The sequence below is a fragment of the Pistacia vera genome, unplaced genomic scaffold (genome assembly GCF_008641045.1).
Source record: "Pistacia vera cultivar Batoury unplaced genomic scaffold, PisVer_v2 Contig483, whole genome shotgun sequence".
Taxonomy (NCBI): Eukaryota; Viridiplantae; Streptophyta; class Magnoliopsida; order Sapindales; family Anacardiaceae; genus Pistacia; species Pistacia vera.
This window is the reverse complement of record NW_022196316.1, coordinates 109,314-131,090: the sequence shown is the minus strand read 5'-3', so window position 1 is coordinate 131,090 and position 21,777 is coordinate 109,314. Positions and strand designations below refer to the sequence as shown.

At 36.0% G+C, this 21,777-nt stretch overlaps 2 protein-coding genes across 2 annotated transcripts; one reads left to right on the top strand and one right to left on the bottom strand.

The window, feature by feature from the left end:
• Positions 1–551: 551 nt before the first annotated feature.
• LOC116146759 (sodium/proton antiporter 1-like) lies at positions 552–7,028 on the top strand. Its single transcript, XM_031432195.1, has 10 exons — positions 552–951; positions 1,788–1,964; positions 2,071–2,199; positions 2,873–3,049; positions 3,940–4,046; positions 4,561–4,681; positions 5,303–5,364; positions 5,474–5,776; positions 6,153–6,447; positions 6,534–7,028. Exons 1-10 carry the CDS (start codon positions 643–645, stop codon positions 6,651–6,653), a joined length of 1,800 nt encoding a protein of 599 aa, XP_031288055.1. The 5' UTR covers positions 552–642; the 3' UTR covers positions 6,654–7,028.
• Positions 7,029–7,097: 69 nt separating this feature from the next.
• Positions 7,098–10,291, bottom strand: LOC116146760 (D-3-phosphoglycerate dehydrogenase 1, chloroplastic). Its single transcript, XM_031432196.1, has 5 exons — positions 9,661–10,291; positions 8,855–9,231; positions 8,668–8,778; positions 8,486–8,581; positions 7,098–7,997 (listed from the first exon to the last, which is right to left on the bottom strand). Exons 1-5 carry the CDS (start codon positions 10,193–10,195, stop codon positions 7,326–7,328), a joined length of 1,791 nt encoding a protein of 596 aa, XP_031288056.1. The 5' UTR covers positions 10,196–10,291; the 3' UTR covers positions 7,098–7,325.
• Between the last annotated feature and the right edge of the window lie 11,486 nt (positions 10,292–21,777).

The following is a 21,777-nucleotide window of genomic DNA, read 5'->3' as shown; positions in this document are numbered from 1 at the left end:
ATAATGTATTTAGTATATTCTATTGTTCGTGGTGTCCACATGCGAGTCAGCACTAGGGGTGTTCAAAAAAATGCAAAAACTGAATTGAACCGGAAAACCGGTTAACCGAAAAAACGGTTCGATTACGATTCGAAAAATTCAAAAAACCGAATTTCTAGTTCGAGAAAAAATAAAAAGCGGTTAACCGAAACTGGTTTTACAAATATATATATTTATATATTATATATTAAATAAAAATAAAAATTATATTTTAAATAAATAATAATAATATTATATATTATATATTAAATAAAAAAATAATATTTTTAATGTATTGTTCGTAGCAGTCAATGGATATGTATGAATATTTAATTTTTATTTGGATATGTATTATTTATATTTACAATTTAATTTAGAAAAAAAATAAAAAAATAAGTTTAAAAAAACCGAAAAACCGGTTTTCTCTCCAAACCGGTTTGGTTTGTGTTTGAGAATTTTTCAAACCGAAAAGCCGGTTCGGTTCAAAAAGCAATTAACAGCTGTTGAACACCCCTAGCTCAGTACAGATCTCAATTCTCACACCCATTTTTACTAATCAAGCGCCATCTGTTCCCTCTGGTAATAGCGGTTTCATTTATCCTCCTCCATTTCTCAGTCACTTGCATGCAACTTGTAATAATTCAACCAAAAAAACAAACTTCTTCTTCTTCAACCTTTCGTTTTGATAAAAAAACACCAGCTTTAATGGCTGCCTTATCAATAGGGACCCACTTGTCTCCATTACACCAATTCAAGAAACACTCTCCCTCTTTCACTTCTGTGTCCTCTCTTCACTCCTTTCCTAGCTTTGCTACAATTAGAAGTTCAAGATTGCATCTTCGTAATGGGGTACTTGCTAGAGCTGAAGACAAGGCAGGAGACTCTTCTTCTTCTTCTCCTCAACAACAACCCGACAATCAAAAGCAGCTCCAGGTTCTTTCGTCTCTTTCTTTATTATGAAAACTTCAAAATTTTAAGGATACCATTTGGTTTCATACATTTGCTAAGTTTATGGCTCATTTTTGTTTGTTTGTTAAATGATGTTATCTATCAATCGTTTTGCTTAATGGTTGTGTATTTATGAATTGGGACAAACTCCGGGCCTTTTTTTCACACTCTATTTTAACTGAAGCTTCAATTTGTAGGACTGTCCAATTATTTGTTCGCTAATTTAATGAGTCTGAATGGGTATTTTGGTTGAGAATGAAGAATTGGAAAATGCCTACTTTTTCGCCAAAGTTTCATTTTTTTTAATGGATTTGAATAAAGGGTTTGGTTTAGACTGTATGAATTTGGGTTTAGATTATTGTTAAATGGTGCTACAGATTTTTTATTGAATACATTGGTGAGGTAGAATATGAAAGTTCTGGTTAGTTTTCTGAGGTTCTTCTTCTCAGTTTGAAGTATATTCGTTAGTTTATTAGTTTGGGTTACTTAATACATTTGCGCAGCAGTATTACTAGATTGAATTTTTATCAAAGAGTTTAAATTTTGGTTAATTTTGTGAAGGTAAGATGCTTTTTTGCTGCTTTAGGTTGGCCATTAGTTGCTACAGGTTACTGTTGAAAAATTGTCTAAACTATTGCATAGATGTCTAATTGTATGTGACTCTTTAATTGAAGTGTATGTAGAGCATTTTCTAGTTGGTCATAGTTTGATGATATGTGCATGGATATTTACATATTATCTTGGAGAATTAACATTATTGTGGTGTCTTGCATATTATATGCCAAGTGCATTGCTTCATGTTGACTTTTAGCTTGGAGCAGGACCTGACATCGACATCTCAATCATGTGATCCTTTATGTTCACTTGACGAAACAAGCTCAAGTGAATTTGAAGCCACATACCAGCCAAAAACTGATTTGCTGAAAGCTCTTGCAGTTTTTGCAGCAGCTGCCACAGGGGCAGTGGCTATTAATCACTCATGGGTTGCTGCCAATCAGGTAATCTCTAACTTCAGGTTCTCGGTGATGGCTTAGATACCTTTGACCAGATATTGTCAGTTTCTGTAGACAATTTTTAGTCGATTTAATTGAATTCTTGATACAGGATCTTGCCATGGCATTGTTATTTGTAATAGGTTATGCAGGCATCATTTTTGAAGAGTCTCTCGCTTTCAATAAAAGTGGAGTTGGATTATTGATGGCTGTGAGTTTATGGGTTGTGCGAACCATTGGAGTAAGTTTCATAATTTGTATTGATTACTTGAAATTTACTAATGAGATAATTTATTATTTAGTTGCTTACTTAAATTAATATTCTTACTATCAATTAACTCGATCTGTAATGAAGGCATCATATATCTTTGAAGGCTTAGCATGAATCTGTTGTTTGTTTAACATTTTATGAATTCTATATCTAGGATATAGTGTCATGAATTGAGAGCTTAGTTTCCCCATTATTGATATCTGATTTTTAGATTCTAATTCAAATTGGTTAGATGGCTTTCTAATCAACAATTTTGTATTGATAATGGAATCATTGATTCCATGTTGCTTATAGACAGACCTATTTAATTGGAAATATGGACTGCACAGATGACTGAAAACAGAAAAGAAAACTTGTTAAGTGGAAACATTGACCTCTTCCTCTGAATCTATTTCCTTTAATATATGTTTGGTGACACTGAGAATATTTTCATTTTCTGCATTAGTTACTGTTCCTTGAATTATTGATAACAACTGTGTAAGCTACTAATTAACTTTTCCCTCTTTTATAACACTGTGGGTGTCGACTATTTCTGTTTGATTAATATCCATTGAATTGCAGTTCTTTTTCCTCTTAAATATGTATCTCTAGTTTCTCTGTGTATTGCTTCTTGGCTTTTCACTTGTCTTATTTTCTTATGTAGGCTCCTTCAACTGAAATAGCTGTTTCGGAGTTGTCACATGCATCTGCAGAAGTCAGTGAAATAGTTTTTTTTTTGCTTGGTGCAATGACCATTGTAGAAATAGTTGATGCACATCAAGGATTTAAGCTGGTTACTGACAATATAACTACACGAAAGCCTCGGACACTGCTTTGGGTGGTGGGTGCTCTATTTCTGCTGTCATAACCAGATTGAGAAGTTCTTTCTCCTCGACGTTTCAGATATTGAACTTATTTTTAAAAAAATATACATGTGCAGTGAAGCATGAATGTTTGGTAGTCCAATATTTAGTCCATCTAAAACAAAAATTTGTTTGTTCGGTATCAACAGAAGTTCTGGAAGATTTCATTAGATGAGATAGATTGAAAGCATTGTTTCACTGAATTCAGGTATCTTTGAAAGTTGCTGAGTTATGGTATTTACTGCTTTCCATTTGCAAAGTGCTGCCCACCTGCCATTTTTTATTGTACTCTGAACTTAGTTATCTATCAACTACAGATTGAACTTCGCAACATTACCAGAGTGGGTCAGTGCAGCAAAATAGTTTCTTAAAGAGTGCCTTGTTTCTGGATATAGTTTATGGGACTTTTAAACATGTTTTCCCATTACTCTTATCTGTTGAACTTGCCTGATATGCCACCCAAGTATTTAAAAATCTTAGGGACATCAAAACTAGTCATAAAGAACAGTTTTTGGAGTTGGCTAGACATTTATCTAAAGAAGCATTCCCTGCAGGCAATAATAAGTGTTATTTGATGATTTATCTGATTTTATGATCTATTCTCCTTCATAATTTTGCATCAGAAAATCTGGCAGCAGTTTTGTTTGCTGTGGAAAAGACTTCAGTTTTGCTTTGAATCAAGATGAAATTCCAGAGACCGTTGAATATTATTTTCACTTGACTCATTCTCATTATCCTTCTCTTTGTGTGGAAGATTAGATGAATTCAGCATCATTTTGTGGCTTGAGATTGCTGTAACAGCCATATCTTTTTCACAATATGTTTCCTGTTAATTAATGGTGTTTAATGTTTTATACTGGAATTGCAGGTTGGTTTTGTGACTTTTTTCCTTAGCTCAATCCTTGACAACCTGACATCAACTATTGTAATGGTTTCTCTGTTGAGAAAACTAGTACCTCCCTCGGACTACCGCAAGTATGTGCTGGCAATTCTACATTTTTTTTCTAATGCAATTATAGATATCCAGGAACACTGCCTAAGTTCACATAACAAGTTATTTTCTTAATATAAATATTACTTAACCTGGCTTTTTCTGATGCTATGGTGGTGAACTTTATAATTATCACAAACATATGAGAACTAGAGTTTCTTTGTCAGGGTTGAATTTAATGTATTCAAGAAAAAAAAGAAAAGTAGAAATGCTGAAAGCCAATTCCCATATAAGTAAGCATCATGGACTTGCCATTTAAACTTGGGATATTTCTCTGTTTCATAAGAGGCCTTCATTTGTTCTACTCATATAGATTAACTTGCATGGCTTCAAAAGTTCACCTTTTTGTTTAAATTGTTCTTTTGCCTTTCTGCTGTCTTTCTTCTACTGAAACCTGTCAAACCAGTTCTCTTTAAACTTCTGTTCTGCAACAAAAATAAAACGGAACCATTGCTTGGCTCAGTAAAACTTCACTCAGATGTTTGGATCTTTCTACAGGCTTCTTGGAGCTGTTGTTGTAATAGCAGCAAATGCTGGAGGTGCATGGACTCCAATTGGTGATGTTACCACTACAATGCTATGGATACATGGTCAGATATCCACATTGCCAACAATGAAGGTCTTTATCTTCATCTTGCTCCCCAAGCATCTGTCCCTTGGGATTGAATGCATGATGTATGTTAATATTGTCTATAATGGCATTAGTGTCTTCAAAACAAGGTAGAACTGTATTGCACTGGCGTTAGGATATGTTTCTTGCTTTGGATGCTTATTGAAACTTTCCTCTCTCTTTGGGTCTTTGTGGGAGTCTGTAAAGTGAGGAGCAGGCCCTTCTAGGAATTCTCCAGAAATGAACCGTGTGACAGAAGTTTGGATGGCTTAGTAGAGTTTTACAATTTTAATGAACTCTGCTTTATATGAGGGTGGCGGAAGTTATATTTTTCAAATTTTAAACCTTTTTAGTTACTTGCCAACCAGAATACTATAATGATTCTCAAATAATAGTCATAGGTATATGGGTGTATGGAATTATGCTTCAAAAGATAGGTTTAGTGTTCATCTGCTCCTGAAGCATGCAAATCCTTGGTCTAGCAGTTCTAATACCATGCGTTAATGTATTGTATACGCCTCTATGCATCCTTTTCAGGTTTGATGCTTGGACATTAGAGAGTTGATGTCATTGCTTCCTGGGATAGCAGTGCACTGGCATTCTTCCTCATTTTGTATTTTGTGTTTGCAGAGCTTGTTTCTACCTTCAGCTATTTCTCTGGCTGTTCCGCTGGCTCTTTTGTCGCTGACTAGGTACACTTCTTGCATTGTCAAAGCAAAGCCATGGATTTTGAATTTTCAAAAGTTTTTGACTTCATCAATTAGAAGATTAAATGATATGAATTTCTCTTCTTCCATTCAGCGAAGTGAATGGGACAGGACAGGACTCTCCTAATGTTTTGGCATCAGAACAGATGGCTCCTAGAGGACAGCTCGTTTTCTCCGTGGGTATTGGGGCTCTGATTTTTGTTCCTGTGTTTAAGGCACTGACTGGTTTGCCTCCTTACATGGGCATGCTGCTTGGTCTTGGAGTTCTTTGGATTCTGACCGATGCTATTCATTATGGTGAATCAGAAAGGCAAAAGTTGAAAGTACCACAGGCTTTATCACGGATTGACACGCAAGGAGCCCTTTTCTTCCTTGGAATCCTTTTGTCCGTGAGCAGGTACAGACAAACAATTCTCTGATTTTCTGTTCCCTTTAGGCACTGGAAGGTGATTAAAGTTTTCTTTTTTTAATTTTCGCTTAGCGTCCTTTGAGTGTTAGAATTATCTTGGGGTATTTAAAAAACTTTTAACTAGATATCTAGTTAACAACTTCTGAGTGGCTGCTGATTCATTGTGTTGATGAGCAGTAGATATTGCATAGGCAAATTATACAGACAACTTATGAATCATTAAATCTGTCACATGTATAACATGGCTTGTTAGCTTGTTAACTATTCTTTCCTTTTTTCTATTCTAGCAAGCTCTCTACTCCTGGTATTTGTGGAGTACCATCAAGAGAACACTAATTTGAAAATCTGTGTTCTGGTTGTGTAGCCTGGAGGCAGCAGGTCTTCTCCGTGAAATTGCAAATTTCCTTGATGCTAAAATTCCTAACACTGACCTGATTGCAAGTGCAATAGGGGTTGTATCAGCAATAATAGACAATGTTCCCTTAGTTGCAGCAGCAATGGGGATGTACGATCTCACCTCTTTCCCACAAGATTCTGATTTCTGGCAGCTGATAGCATTTTGTGCTGGTACTGGTGGGTCCATGCTTATTATCGGCTCTGCTGCTGGAGTCGCATTCATGGGGATGGAAAAGGTGGACTTCTTTTGGTATTTGCGGAAGGTATATATATATCATGGTTCCTGTGAAATCTTAGATTGAAATACCATTTTTCTGTTTCGTAAATGAAATCTATTGTCTTTGTGCAGGTAAGTGGTTTCGCTTTTGCAGGTTATGCTGCTGGTATTGCCACCTATTTTGCGCTTAATAGCCTTCACATCTCCCTTCCCACGACTCTTGCTCAATCTACTTTCCTTCCTGGTTCTTAAATTATTTTACTGCTCAGATTTGGGAAACAAACAAGGCAGTGTGTTTCTGATAATGTGGCTTCACATTAGATGAACTGAGTGGAGAATGCAACTGAAAGCCTAATCTGGAGAAATATTGTTACTTGAACGAACAAAAGAAAAGTCTTAGATTTAATAAAATTGTGATTGATCAGATGTAATGCCCTCGAAGATTCACAAATGAGAAGCGGATCCACTGTTCACTTTACCCAGCAGCAAGAAATTTGACCGGAAAATTGATATTTTATGATTACATTTTGATATTTCTGGTCTAAGATATTTTCCATTATTAAGATTTTGAAATGAGAGCGTCTTCTCTTCTACCGGTTGGGATTAATCTTCAGCCGGTCAATCAAGAAATAGCAAATCTTCTTCTGATTTTTTAATGCATTTTGCTGCACGAAGAAAAATTTGACAACTTATTCATTTACAAAAAGACAGGCCTTCTTATGGCAAACTTGAAATAAAAATAACTCAATAAAGTACACAATCCTTTTTCGCAAAGCTGAATTATTCTGTTCTTCTCCCTACTAAAGCTAACCACAAAACAGTAAAAAGGAAATAATCAAAACCGGGCACTACACTATAGTAAAGACACCCATCTCCCACAAGACCAAAACGGAAAAGAATAAGATTGATGGTAGCAGCATCACACTACAACTTAAGGAAAACAAACTCTTCAATGGCCGGAACTTCCCCAATCTTCTTCAAAACTTCCTTGCTGGGTTGGTCGTCAACACCAATCGCCATCACTGCATGCTTGCGTGGAGCAATCCTTCCAACACTCATGAAACTGACATTAACGTTTTCTTCTCCCAAGATACTCCCCACTGTGCCAATCATACCTGGCTGATCGACCTGTCTGCAAAGTATGATATTACCTTCCAAGCTCACATCCACCTCAAAAGTTCCAACCCTTGTCAAATGTGGAATTCCATCCTTCACCCGTCCCTCAACCCTAATCTCCCCAGAATCAGACATGGCACTGGCAAATTTTGATTCAACATTGGCAATCTGAACCTGGATGTACTCAAGTGGATTCTCAGGTGAGCCATCTAGAAGAATGCGTTCTTCAGCTATGCGAAGACCTCTCTGTTTGGCTGTGTAATCAGCATTAACCAAGTTCACAAAAACACTGGATATGGGCTCAATCAGACCCTTGATGATCATTGCGCGAAGGAGCCTAGTGTCCAGGTCATCCGGGGCTCTAGCAGAAGCATATGTAACTTTCACAGTTTTCACACCACTTCCTCCTGTTACTAGTTGGACAGCCAGTCTCCCAAGTTTCTCAGTAAGTTCCACAAATGGTTTCAACTCTGTTAGAACCTGCAATTGGGAATAATGATATAAGTGAAACTTTATGCTCCTTAAATCTTTTCTTTTCTTTTCTCATTTAATTACGTAAATTATGTGCAAAACTTATTTAAGAAAGTTAATGCCAATAGCATGGAATCCATCAGCTAAGGCAACCTGCTTAAATTTGTATATAAAAAATGAATAGGCAAGCCCAAGTGCTTGCAATCAGTACTAGGAACTAATTTGATAGTGCTACACATGCACCAATTAGAAAAAGAAAACAATTGTTTAAAAGTAGGACCCAATAGCACATATAGTAATAGCCTTAAGCATTACTGTATAAAGTGGCCGAGCCTCACAACCAAAAAACAAGTGCATGATCTTGGCATAGCCTGCCACCAATCCTACCAACATTGGTAAAATGAAGTTTCATGTTCTCCACTATAATAACAACTATCTACTAAATCAAGCTAGTCCAATTAGAAAATTATAACAATAAGACAGAACTCATGATATACCTCAGCAGGAACCATCGGTGCATTAACTGCAGTAGCTGCAAGCTCTCCTTTCAAGGCACCAACAACAGCTTCAGCAATTTCAATGGCAACTCCTTCCTGAAATGAAACCCAACATTACTTGATAACATTATTTCAAGATAATAGAAAACATGAGCAAATGTATTATCTGATCAGTAATAAACCTGAGCCTCCATTGTACTAGCACCAAGATGTGGAGTCACAGTAACCCTCTCATGTTGTATCAGCTTGCTGTCTGTTGGTGGTGGCTCCACTGTGAAAACATCAAGTGCTGCCTGTAACAGAGGAGATTGTTTTATTAAATCTTCTTCACAATAAAAACATCATGCTTCAGACTATGAGAATGCTCACCTGCGCAACAGTTCCAGCATCCAGTGCCCTCACCAAAGCTTCCTCATCAATCACACCTCCACGAGCAACATTGACAATTCTAACTCCTTTCTTCATTTTTGCAAAAGTCTCATCATTAAGCATCTTTGATGTGGCAGGAGTAAGAGGCATATGCAAAGAGACAAAATCAGCAGTACCTATAGCTTCATCAAAGCTCACAAGCTCCACACCAATAGCACGAGCACGGTCTGCTGGTGCATAAGGATCATGTGCAATAACATTCATACCAAGACCCTTAGCTCGACGAGCAACCTCTGATCCAACCTTTCCAAACCCCATCACAGCAAGTGTTTTACCCACAAGAGAAACACCCACATATTTGTTCCGTTGCCACTTCCCTATATTTCCCAACACATATGCAAACCAACAAATTAATTAATTTCAGCACACCAGATCTCCGAAATCATTATATCAAGAAATTTAAGTTCATTTAGAAGCTCTGTTCTTAGTTTTTAACACAAAAGTATAATAAACTTTAAACATTAGTAAAACAAATTGACCCAATTTTGAAAACAAATACACAATTCATTTAAGTACTTTCAGTCCATTTGGATTGCAATCTGAAAATAATATTCAACAAACAAATTTATATCAATATTTTAAAAATCTAATAAACATTATTATTATATAGTATTTAAAAACTATAATTTTAAAGCATTTCAACTCATTCGAACTAAATGAGTTCTAAATCAAGTTTCTTGAATCCTTTATTTTCCCCAAAAAAATAAAAGAAAAATGCATGTAAATTATACATGTAGCAAACTAACCGGCTTTAACAGAGGCATCAGCGTGCGCCACATTTCTGGCCATGGCAGCCAAAAGCGCGATCCCGTGCTCAGCAGCCGCAACAGTATTGGCAGTAGGCGCGTTCACAACCAAACACCCGAACTCGGTAGCAGCAGCCAGATCCACATTATCGATACCGACACCGGCTCTCCCGACCACCTTCAACCTCCCACCCGAAGACTCAAACACCTCGCGGCTCACCTTCGTCCCGCTCCGAACGATCAGCGCGTCGCACAACGAGATCTTCGTGCACAGCTCCTCTGGCGTCAAATTATAAGAGCAGTCCACGTTGGCAAAATCCTTCAGCAGATCCAAACCCGCCGCTCCCAGCTTCTCGGCCACGAGTACGGTCGGTTTGGAGGACAGTCCACCGGAAGCCACTATGAGGAAACGAGGTAGGTTCCGCTTACGGCCACTGAGATTAACGGAGAAAACGGGGAAGACAGATTGTTTGGAGGAGAGAGGGAGCTTGAGAGAAGGGTGACGGAGAGTTGAGAAGGAGGATGACGTGGCCATTTTGTTTGACGGCGGAGTCGACGGATGGTGAGTGTAAGTAGAGGGAGATATGGGGAATGAATTTATAGTAGCTGAGTGTTTGGGTGGTTGGCGAGAGTGGCAGGGTTTAAGTAAAAGTGAGGGTTTATGCAGGCGCGTGTGGGGATGTAAATGTAGGAGAGTGGAGGTTGCTGCTTCAATAAGTTTTGGGTTTGGTTTGGTTAACTAATTTAACCTTTTTGGTTTATATTTTACTAATTATAATGATTTAAAAATAACCAAAAAATAAATTTATTAAATGAAATGAAATTTGCAGAAAATTATTACAATTTTCATAATTCTTATTATTAAAATGCACCTTTCTCATGTATTTTTTTACTGACTTACTGCTTCCAATGTTGAAATTAATGCCAAGGAATTAATAAAGAAATAAAAATAAGTAATTTGAAAATATAATTTTAGAAAATAATAAATTTATACAGTAAAAGTGGGAATAGCGACATTGGCGGTTGTTGATAGTAATTACTAAAAATAATAATATGTTGTTGTAACTAAATATGGGTTAAAAGTTTGGTAGAGAAAATTATGACGTGAAGAACACGACATATGACTGACGCGCTTGAGGGTCGCGTACAATTAATATAATAGTGTATGCGAATCCAACAGAGGATCTGAGTACCAAACCCGTGGCCCGTGGGGCCGATATAGGTTGGTAACACTTCGAAAATTTGTATTTTGCTTTCTCAATTTAATTTAATTATCATAAAGTAGGTATATGTGTGCGTCTTAAGACTTTCTACAATTCAGTAAAATATACTTTCCTTTATCTTATTAAAATTACAAATAATTATTTTAATTTTGCACAATAATTTTGTTGATACTCAATTTTGACATCAACTACTCATACATACAAAATACTAAACAGACTTAAAAATTACACGTGAACTAGAAAATGAAGCAAATGGAAGATGATTTTTAAAGTGGTTCGGATGCTTAAAGCAAATCTTACATCCACTGTTATTTTATTGTTCTCTGATTATTTCCTTGCTATTGCCTGTAAGATGTACAAAGATGGAGAAATATTTTGTTTACAGAGAAAAATAAGCTCTCATGTGCCTAACTCTCATATGCTCAGCCTCCTTTTTTACGAAGAGTGGTGTCAATTTATGTACATTTGAGATCAATGTAATAAGTGTTTTTGCAAGTTGCCTTGACACATGAAGAGCTCTCATTCGTCCTTATCTTAAAATAAGATAGGATTGGTATAAAATATCTTTAAGGCGGTATAGGTTTGACAGCTAGTACACTTTGACTTTTAGGCACTTGTTGAGCTGATATCAGTGTGAGTTTTTAAGCACAATAGAACCCCCCCCCCCCCCCCCAAAAAAAAAAAAAAAACCAGAGTTTTTGGAGTGTGTAATTGCACTTCAAAAACTCATGTCTTAGATCTGAATGGTACTATAGGCTGCAGTCTCGAACTAAAGAGCTCGAACTATGTTTGATGCGATCGGGTGCTAATAGCTAGGACTGCGATCTGAGAGCTTAGAGCGATCCGAAGCTGAGCGCGATCTGATAACTGACATGAAATGTCCAATAGATGAATTCCTGGAGGGAGCTAACGTCAGAAGCCCAAATGCACGGGTTAGATGCCTTAAACAGATAAGCCAACTTAAAACAGCCATAACTTTTGATCCGAGAGGAGTTTTGGAGCTTATAAGATATCCACGAAAAGCTTGTTCCGAGTTCTACGTCATGGCAAATGGGGAAACTAGTTAGGGCCATTTTTGAGGCCAAAATAAAGCTGTTTTGGCATGTTTCGGGGTTGTTTAGAGTTTTCTACACGTTTTTTCTGACGCTGGCAGATGGTCACGATTTGATAACTGAGAACTAATTGCGATTCTGAAACCTGAGAACACAACCTGAGGCTGTTCGCAATCTCAAAGCTAAAATTTGATTGCAATTTGAGAGCTAGGAGATGATCACAATCTGATAGGAGCTTGACCTGAGAGTCTAAGGCGTGCGATCTGAACAATGTCATGAACGTGATCTCAAGCAAACGAGTAAGTTTATGAGCTCGATCTGAGATCATAAGGAGCTAGATCAAAGATCATAAAGAGCTTTATCTGAGATCATAAGGAGCTCGATCTGAGATCATAAAGAGCTCGATCTGAGAGCATAAGAAGCTCGATTCGAGAACTCGAGAGCTCTTCACGATCTGAGAGCTTGAGAGCTCTTTACGATCTAAGAGTTTAAGGAGTTCAATTAGAAAACAAAAGGAGTTCAATTAGAAAGCATGAAGCTTGATCAAAGAACACAAGAAGTTCGATCAGAAAGCATGGAGCTTAATCTAAGAACAGAAGGAGTTCAATCATAAAGCGCGAAGCTTGATCTGAGAACTCGAGAAGTTCAATCAGAAAGCGTGGAGCTTGATCTGAGAACATAAGGAGTTCGATCAGAAAGTGCAAGGCTTGATCTGAGAACACAAGAAGTTCGATCAGAAAGCGCGGAGCTTGATCTAAGAATAAAAGAAGTTCGATCAGAAAGCGCGAAGCTTGATCTGAGAACACAAGAAGTTCTATTAGAAAGCGCGAAGCTTGATCTGAGAACACAAGAAGTTCTATTAGAAAGAGCGGAGCTTGATCTGAGAACACAAGATCAACGATCTAAGCATGATCTAAATGATCTGAACGTGTGATCTCAACGATCTTGAACACACGATCTGAGAAATCGGATGCGTGTGATCTGCGATCTAACCACACGATCTGAGAGCTCTAATGCATGCGATCTACGATCTGGCCATGCAATCTGAAGCTAAAGATCAGCAATCTATAGCTGAAGATCAGAGTGATCTGAGCGTGTGATCTACGATTTGACCACGCAATCAGAAAGCTTTGATGCATGGGATCTGCGATTTGGTCACGCGATATGAAGTTAAAGAATAGCGATCTGTAGTTGATGATCAGAGCTCTAATGCATGTGATCTGTGATCTGACCACGCGAGTGATCTGAAGCTGAAGATCAGAACGATCTGAGCATGCAATTTGCGATCTGACCACGCGATTTGAATCTAAAGATCAGCGATATGAAGCTAAAGATCAAAGCAATCTGAGCGTGCGATCTACGATTTGGCCACACTATCTGAGAGCTCTGATGTGTGCAATTTGTGATATGGCCACGCGATCTAAGAGCTCTGATGCGTACGATCTACGATTTGACCACATGATCATAAAGCTCTGATGTGGAATATGTTTCAGTATTTTGATGATAACTTGAGCTGTAGGCCTCGGATTCGGATGATTCTTGGACCATCGGAAAGCTAATTTGAAGCGCTACAACTCTTGTGCTTATCACATCACCAGATTCAGACTCTGTCCTACTCGGATCTCCACATCAGATGACGTGAAGATTTTGAGGCTTGTTGGAGAAACATGGAGAGCTGATGTGAATTATGCCCTTCTTCTAGCGTCAAACTGTTGATGTTCGTTTTTGACACCAACTACTCACACGTGTAAAGCGCTAAGCAGACTTAGAAATTACACGTGAACGAAAAAATGAAGTAAATGGAAGATGATTTTTAAAGTGGTTCGGATGCTTAAAGCAAATCTTACATCCACTATTATTTTATTATTTTTTGACTATTTTCTTGCTATTTTCTATCAGGTGTACAAAGATGGAGAAATATTTTATTTACAGAGAAAAATAAGTTTTCATGTGCCTAACTCTCATATGCCCAGCTTTCTCTTTTATGAAGAGAGGTGTCAATTTATACACCTTTAAAATCAATGTAATGAGTATTTTTGTAAGTTGTTTTGACCCATGGAGAGCTCTCATTCGTCTTTATCTTAAAATGAGATAGAGTTAATATAAAACATCTTTGAAATAGTATAAGTTTGACAACTAATATATTTTATCTTTTAAGTATTTATTGAACTGACATAAATGTGATTTTTTTTTTAAGTGACCAATATCATAAGGCTTCGTTTGGTTCACAATTGGGTGTTTTTGGGAAAAGTTTTCTGAAAAAAGTTAAAAAAAAGTTGAATTGGGCGGGTATTACGATGTAGAATTTATAAATTAATAAAATACCCCTTATATTTGTTTATTTACAAAACACCCCCTATAATAAAATCTTAAAAGTTAACAAAAACACCCCCAACCCAATGTCAAATACGGACAGCCGGCCAACACAGCCGGAGGGTGGCCGAGTTCACTGTATTGGCGCATGACCGGCTGGATCTTGCCGGTCGTGCGCCGATATGGCCTTTGCCGGCCAGATCCACGGTGGATCTGGCCAACAAAGGCCAGATCTACGGCCAGATCTGGCCGTCAACGGCCAGATCTGGCCGTATTTGCTCGTCAACGACGACCAACAAACGGTCGCCGTTGATGGTCAACGACGACCGTTTGTTGGCCGTCGTTATAAACTGTTACGGCCAAAGATCTGACCGTCAACGGCTAGATCTTTGGCCTTAGATCTGGCCTTTTCTGGCCAGATCCACCGTGGATCTGACTGGAAAAGGCTAGATCGGCGCACTACCGGCCAGATTCAGCCAGTAGTGCGCCATCCTAACAGATTCTGGCCATTTTCTGGCAGTGGTGGCCGGAATCTGGTAAATATGAATTACTGGGGTGTTTTTGTAATTTTTAAAAAAATATTTAGGGGTATTTAATTAAATTATCAAATTTAAGGAGTTTAAAAAAAATTGAATAATATTGAAAGTAGTATTCCCAAAAATTAAAATTTTTAGATATTTTACTGTTTAACTTTTTTGAGAATACTAAAAATAGTATTCTGAAAATTAAAACAAACAAGCCATAACATTTTGATAATTATTATTTGCCCACATTAGTGCCGTATTTTTATTTGTAGATTTGAATGAGGATGTATAAAAGGAGAAGTGAATTTGGGCGTGATTACGGCTCGAGGAGTGGACTTGATGGGTATGAAAATTAATTAATGAGTGAAAAGTTTTACTTTTTGGGAGTTGGGACTGGCCAGCAGTTGCGATTTATAATACGACAACGCACCATAGCAAAAGCTGAGATTGAGAATCCCCACTTGACGTTGGAAAAAGACAAGACTCGCCCAATTTTTTAAGGCATATCTTGAAGTTTGATATCTAAGCAAGCGTGAACAACTCTGTGAAGATGGTTATTCCATTTCTCTTTTGCATTGGGAGTCTCTTTTAAGCTTATTAGTTGATCAAACTTATTTATAAGTTCTAAAATTAAGTTAATTTATTTATTTATAATTTTTTTAAACTTATAAATTGAGTTTATAAACTAAAAAAATAAGTTGAGGGAGAGGTATTTTTTTTTTTGGCTTATAAGCATTTTACTTATAAGCTAGTTTGACCAAGTATATTACCACATTATCGTTGTTTAATTTTAAAATTTCATAGTATACCTTTGTTTAATGTAGTACCTTTTTTAGTAATTTTATAATAAAATATACTTATAAGTCACATTTTACTAAACACGTCAATTACTTATCAGTCACTTATAAGTACTTTAACTAAACACGTAATTGCTTAAAATTTTAAAGAGTAATACTAGCCTTACAAAGAGGCATACAAAGAACTATACAAAGAGTCAAATCTAGCCCTTGAAATTCATGATTGCCTCTTTCTCTCTCTCTTTTTCCCTTCTTTCAAGGGCTAGATTTGACTATTTGTATGACTCTTTGTATGCCTCTTTGTAAAGCTAGTATTACTCAATTTTAAATGCTTATAAGTTAATTTTAGCTTATAAGCAATTGTTGCTTATAAGCTAATTTTCATCGGCTCAGACAAATCACACCTGAACTTTGCTCTGAACGTTTCTCTAAAGTACTAACTGACTTTTTCCCACACAAATTATGGTTTAACAATATATATATTTTTTTAAAATATTATTTTATTACTTAAATTTATATTTCACAATTGATAGAATAAATTTGATCCAAACTATTAAGATTTTTAAAAAGGAAAAACTGATAAGTCTTTTGATAGTGGAATATTAGATTTTGGTGGTTAGGATTAAACGAAATTTGACTTAGGAGGGATTGCACAAATTATAATTGCTGGATTGCTGATGATTGACGAGGTCGATAAAAATAGTGTTTGAGGGGTTTTGATGAGTGATGATAAAAAAAGAAAATAGTGATAATGTGGAATCGTAATAATACTGAAATCGAAAATGAAATATAAATTTTGGTAATAAAATTTTATTTTAAAAGTATGTGAGTAGGAAATTTTTATTAAACTATTATATTAATAGCTCTGTGAGTGGAAAAAAGTCGTCTACTCAAATCTCAATCTATCTCATTCATTATATTCTTTCTGGTTATTGACCTTAATTTGCCTTCTATCTTGTTCACCTAATTTCTAATTCAACCAATAATATCTCTTTCTTTTTTTGTTTTATATGTTTCAGAGTCATGAAGATAATTTTTTTTTTTTTTTATCTTTTCTATTTGAGCTATCTAGTTTTTTAATGATCTTGTAATAATATTAGGGGTGTGATAATCCGGTTACCAAACTGATTATTTGGTTAGACAAATACAAACCGAAACCAAACCAGTTTATAGAATAAACCGATTGTAATGAATTGAATATTCGATTCGGTTAACCGTTTTCAAATTCACCCCTAAAATTCTTACTTTTTACATTCAAGATAGGCGAGCAGCTAAAAATTGCAGATTTGAACGGCAGTGGAAACTAGAGTTGTGGTCGACTGTCGTGACGTTGTCGCTATCCTGGTTTAAGGAATAGATCCAGCGCAGTAAATATAAACTGTGGTTTGTGGGTGAGTGGGTGGTTGTTGACTTGTTATGGTGATGCTATGGCTTTGGACTATAGGTGAGTGGATGGTTGCTGTGAACTACACGGCAACAGCTGTGGATTGTGGTCGTGTGGTGATTGTTTTGTTGTGGTGAATGTGATGCTGGTGTCGGCGAAATGGACGCGTGATGGGTTTGGAGTTTGAGTTTGGTGCCTTATGGTGGTGGTGGCGTTGCTGGCGAAGTGTAAAGATGGAGTCTGGTCTGAGTGTGGAGACTGGAGGTGGAGAGAAATAGAGACTAGAGTAAAGAGATATATTTGCAAAACATAAAGGCGAAAATCAACACATTTTGCTTATATACATAGTAAAACCGATTTTAAAAACTGTTTCGGTTAACCAGTTTGGGAAATATCCCAACTGAAAACCGAACCGTTTTCGGGTTTGTAAAATTTTCGCAAACTGAAACCAAACCAGTTTTATAAAAACCTAATTTTTAGTTCGGTGTCAGACTGGTTTCGGTTCGGTTCGATTTCTCGACTATTTCTCCCACCCCTAAATAATATATTCATATCCATCAAATTTCTCTATAGTTGATACGCTATATAAAAAAATAAACTCTATAAGTCATAAAAAATTCTAATCTCAATTTGGATAGCATAGATAAGAATAAACTCCATATATATAAGTATAAAATTTTATAATTCTTGCCATAAGGAAAGTCTCCCATAGTAAAATTATTTGTATATTACAAAAAATAATATATTGTTATGTTATATTAAGGTTTAAGATTAATAAAATTTTATCTAAAATTGTTTGGGACAATGATTTATGCTTTAGAGTGTTACCACATCTTTTACTTTGTGATTATGTAATAACTCTCTGGCATAGACACCTTCTGTTGAAGCCAAAATATTTTCAGCTTCTCAAGCATTTTTTGAGCTTCAGGACCGAATTTTTTTTGTATTTTCATATTACCATCCTTATGATTTTTCCTTTCTCTTCTTGACTATTGGCAAGCATGATTTCTTCTTCATTAAAACATACGACTTTGTTCTCATTTGGATGATCATGAAAACATTAATATCCATTTATTAGTGTAGTGAAGTTGCCGAATCTAATCACTCAATTTTGCAATGACCTTTGTTCTCCTTATCCACTTCATTTGTAACTTGCAATTCATCGACATCGAGGGTCCTAATTTTGCAGTGTTTAAAACAATTGGCAATTGTCTATGGCTTCACATCAATTGACCATGCATCAACTGCATTTACGTTTCCAAAGACACTTTGTTGGTTCCAAGATCATCTTCTATCCATTTCAAAAGTAACAATTGAAGCGCTGAATTGAAATCCTAATACTGTACTACTAAAACATGAATTATAAAATAAGAATAAAAACATATCTACATCTTTATATGTTATAACCTTCTCATAGTAATAATAAAATTAGTTGGTCCCACCATTGTGACTTTAGAACGGTTTTACTGTATTTGTGTGATTGAATTACGTTTAATTATCTTTATTTTTATCAACCATCAAAGATTTGTATTTACACAAAGTGTTAGAGTAGATGCCCTGAGCCAATCATATTGTAAAATTGACTCTTTGCAATAATGTTCATTATCAATAAATACATTTTATTCTATATCGCGTAAATCATTATTATTGCAATATGTATTGATATAGTCCTTAGAATGTAGAACCGTGACGAGGGTTCAAATGTTTCAAATCTTGATAGAGAACCCTATGAGCACATATGGTGGCCATTCTAAAATGTCCGTAGCCCCAGTATTATTCTGAATAGGGCACAGATATATGTAAGGCAATTATAGTGTTGAACGACCTGTCGAAAGGCAGTGACTGATCTCACTTGTCAAGGTTGTTTGGTGACAACCTAGTGCAACACATGGGTGCTTGTTTAGGTGAATACACCGCAACAAATTCACTGGACTGACTCACAGAGGATTCCATATGGATGGTAACCCCAATGTCTATGGAACAAATCCTCTACGAATGGTGGTGCATGTGATCCTTAGACTTAGATCATCGGAGTGTCTTGTGCACCGATTGGTAGTTTGACACTAGCCTAACGCATTTCTTTTCAGCTGTCAATACAGTGGTGATGACTGCATCAAGAAGTGTATCAAGACTATGGTGGATAGACAGAGGATTCATCACTCCCGGTACGGGAAAAGTTATCTCACGACGCAATTCATTAAATGGCAATGATACTAAAACTGTGCCACAGTGGGATTGAGTTGTTGCTATATCCAGTTTATAATACAGGTCATTAATCTAGAAACTGAATACATAATATAGAGAGTAACCGAAGGTTGACACTATTCTTACCTTCATCTCGTCGAGATAACGTATGATGAAAGGATCGAATTGTACGGTAACCATATCGTTGACATGTAGCTACTTTGCTGAATCTGATACTATTGGGGTGGCCATGATGCCTTGCAGGGGCCAATCTTGGTCTTGTATTAGTGAGACGATTAATTGGTGTTAATCGCAATACTATACACTACCGGTATGATAGGACCTATGGTCACACACATAGAAGATATTTAAGATTCAAAAAGTAAGAAGGGCGTTTTCGTCTTTTTAGATGAAAATGGTATTTTGGTAATTTCACAGTACAATTAAATTTGTTGAGCGTAGCCTTTTATTTAATTGTTAGAAAAATTAATAAGTGAAATTAAATTTAAATAGTGTTAGCATAATTTAAATAAATTATCATTATTGTTAAATATTAATATATATATTGATTTTAATTGAGATAATGATGATTAAAATAAATATCTAATTGGGAGTGTTTGGAAACATGGGGTGATTAGGTTGGAGCCCAAGCCTATTCCATGGGAATAGTGCAATTAAAAATATTCATATAAAAGAAAGTTTTAGTTGTAAAACATAAGAGATTCATTCTTTGATTTTTCATTAAAGAAAACACACAGCCCGAAAATACTCTCCCATGCCACTTTAGTTTTGATTGAAAATCAAATACTCCTCATTTCTTTGTTCTTAAGGTTAGAGGTTCTAGCAAATCTCTCTTTAGTTCATTGCGATTATTCGTGTAGACTATATCGATTTGATCCTACACTTGGGTCGTAACAAATACATCAGAGACAAAGTGTAGGAGTCTCCAAACTTGCGTATGATTCCTTAAACGTTGAAAAGATTTTTCTGCAGATTTAATTTATATATATTGTATAACGTGATTTTGTACTCGGATCTTGGTTCTAAGGAACGATCCATGTTTTTATGTTTATGTTTTTGTTTTCCGCTGCATAACTGGGTCGTTTAACACACAAAGAGATAAAATTAGCCCAATCAAGTAATTCGGATTTGGTCAAGGGTATTAGGTTAACATCAGCTAATATTACCCAATCTAATGGAAACAATTTAATAGAATAATGAGGCGAACATCAATTAATCTCACCAATTGTTGTATTAATTACGTGCATTTGAGTCGACACACCACGTTGGACATTAAATGTCTTCCACGAATAAACAACCATCCAACAATTATGGATGCCGTTCATATTGATGGACAACCGCACATTACAAATGGACGGCTATCCACCAATCTGACAAATTTTAAACGAAATAACATGGACTCCTGTCCATATTATATGGACGAGAGTCCATTTCCTAGGGATAGGCGTCCACCTCGAATGGATGCCCATCCACCTCAATGACTTGCAGTATTATAAAATGAGAGGAATGATTTTTTAAAAGAATAAATGGACGCCCGTCCATATTATATGGACAGGTGGCCATTTTTAATAGACGACCGTTCATATCAGATGGACGACTGTCCATTGAATGACAGGCAAATAATTTTTTTTTTAAATTTACAAATTTTTTTCAATCATTCAAATAAAAGATATATCTGTCTAATACGCTTCTCCAAAAAAAGCGCCAAAAATTTTAGATTAAATAAAAAAAATAAGACTTTATTTGTACTTCATTTGAAGCTAATACCTTTCAGCTTTCTGTCTCATCTTTTCTTCTACGAGTTCTTGCCAAAGCTTGTAGTCTTCCACGAGGTGTTGGCGGTCTCTTCCCAACAGCCACAACAACCAGCACCATGACAAGAAAGTCACTAATATTTTCACGGAAAGCTACCAATTTTTTACGAGAGAGATCGTTTAGGGTGGAAAGGGAGATCAACTTTTTTGAGGTTAGAAGACTTTTTGAGGTACTTAAGAATTTTTTACTAATTTATGCATTTATTTAGTTTGTATCCTATTTTGGAATGAATATATGTTACAATAAAAATAATTGATACAATATTTGTTGGCGACTATTGTGAACCAATTTTGTGAACTGAAAGGAGGTATTGGTTTTGCATGAAATTACGAAATACGAAGAGTTCAGTTTCCCTCATTCAATGATGTTGAGATAAATTGTGTTTGAAACTTTAACTTTTTCATTAACAGAATTTAATTTGTTGTATCGTATTATTTCTTATGATGTGTTGTATTACATTCTATTTTGTCAATTATAAAACCATCAAATCAGGAAATGAATGTGATGAATTAGAAGATGGGATGTGTAGATGAAGAATGGAGCCTCATATGGAATGGTGTTTAATTCAGTTAATAGTCTAGTGAATTATTACAAAAGGTATGGTAATAAAATGGGTTTTGAAGCAATGATACTACGTCAAGAAAGGAGATGATGGAAAGATGAGATACGTGACAATGGCGTGTTCTGTTCTGTGAAGGAGAGATGTAAATCTGGAAATACCTTGAAAAAAACAACTGTTGCTAAAACAGATTGTAAGAGTCAGATTAGTGCGCTTTGAATGGTGAATGCAAATCGAAAATTATC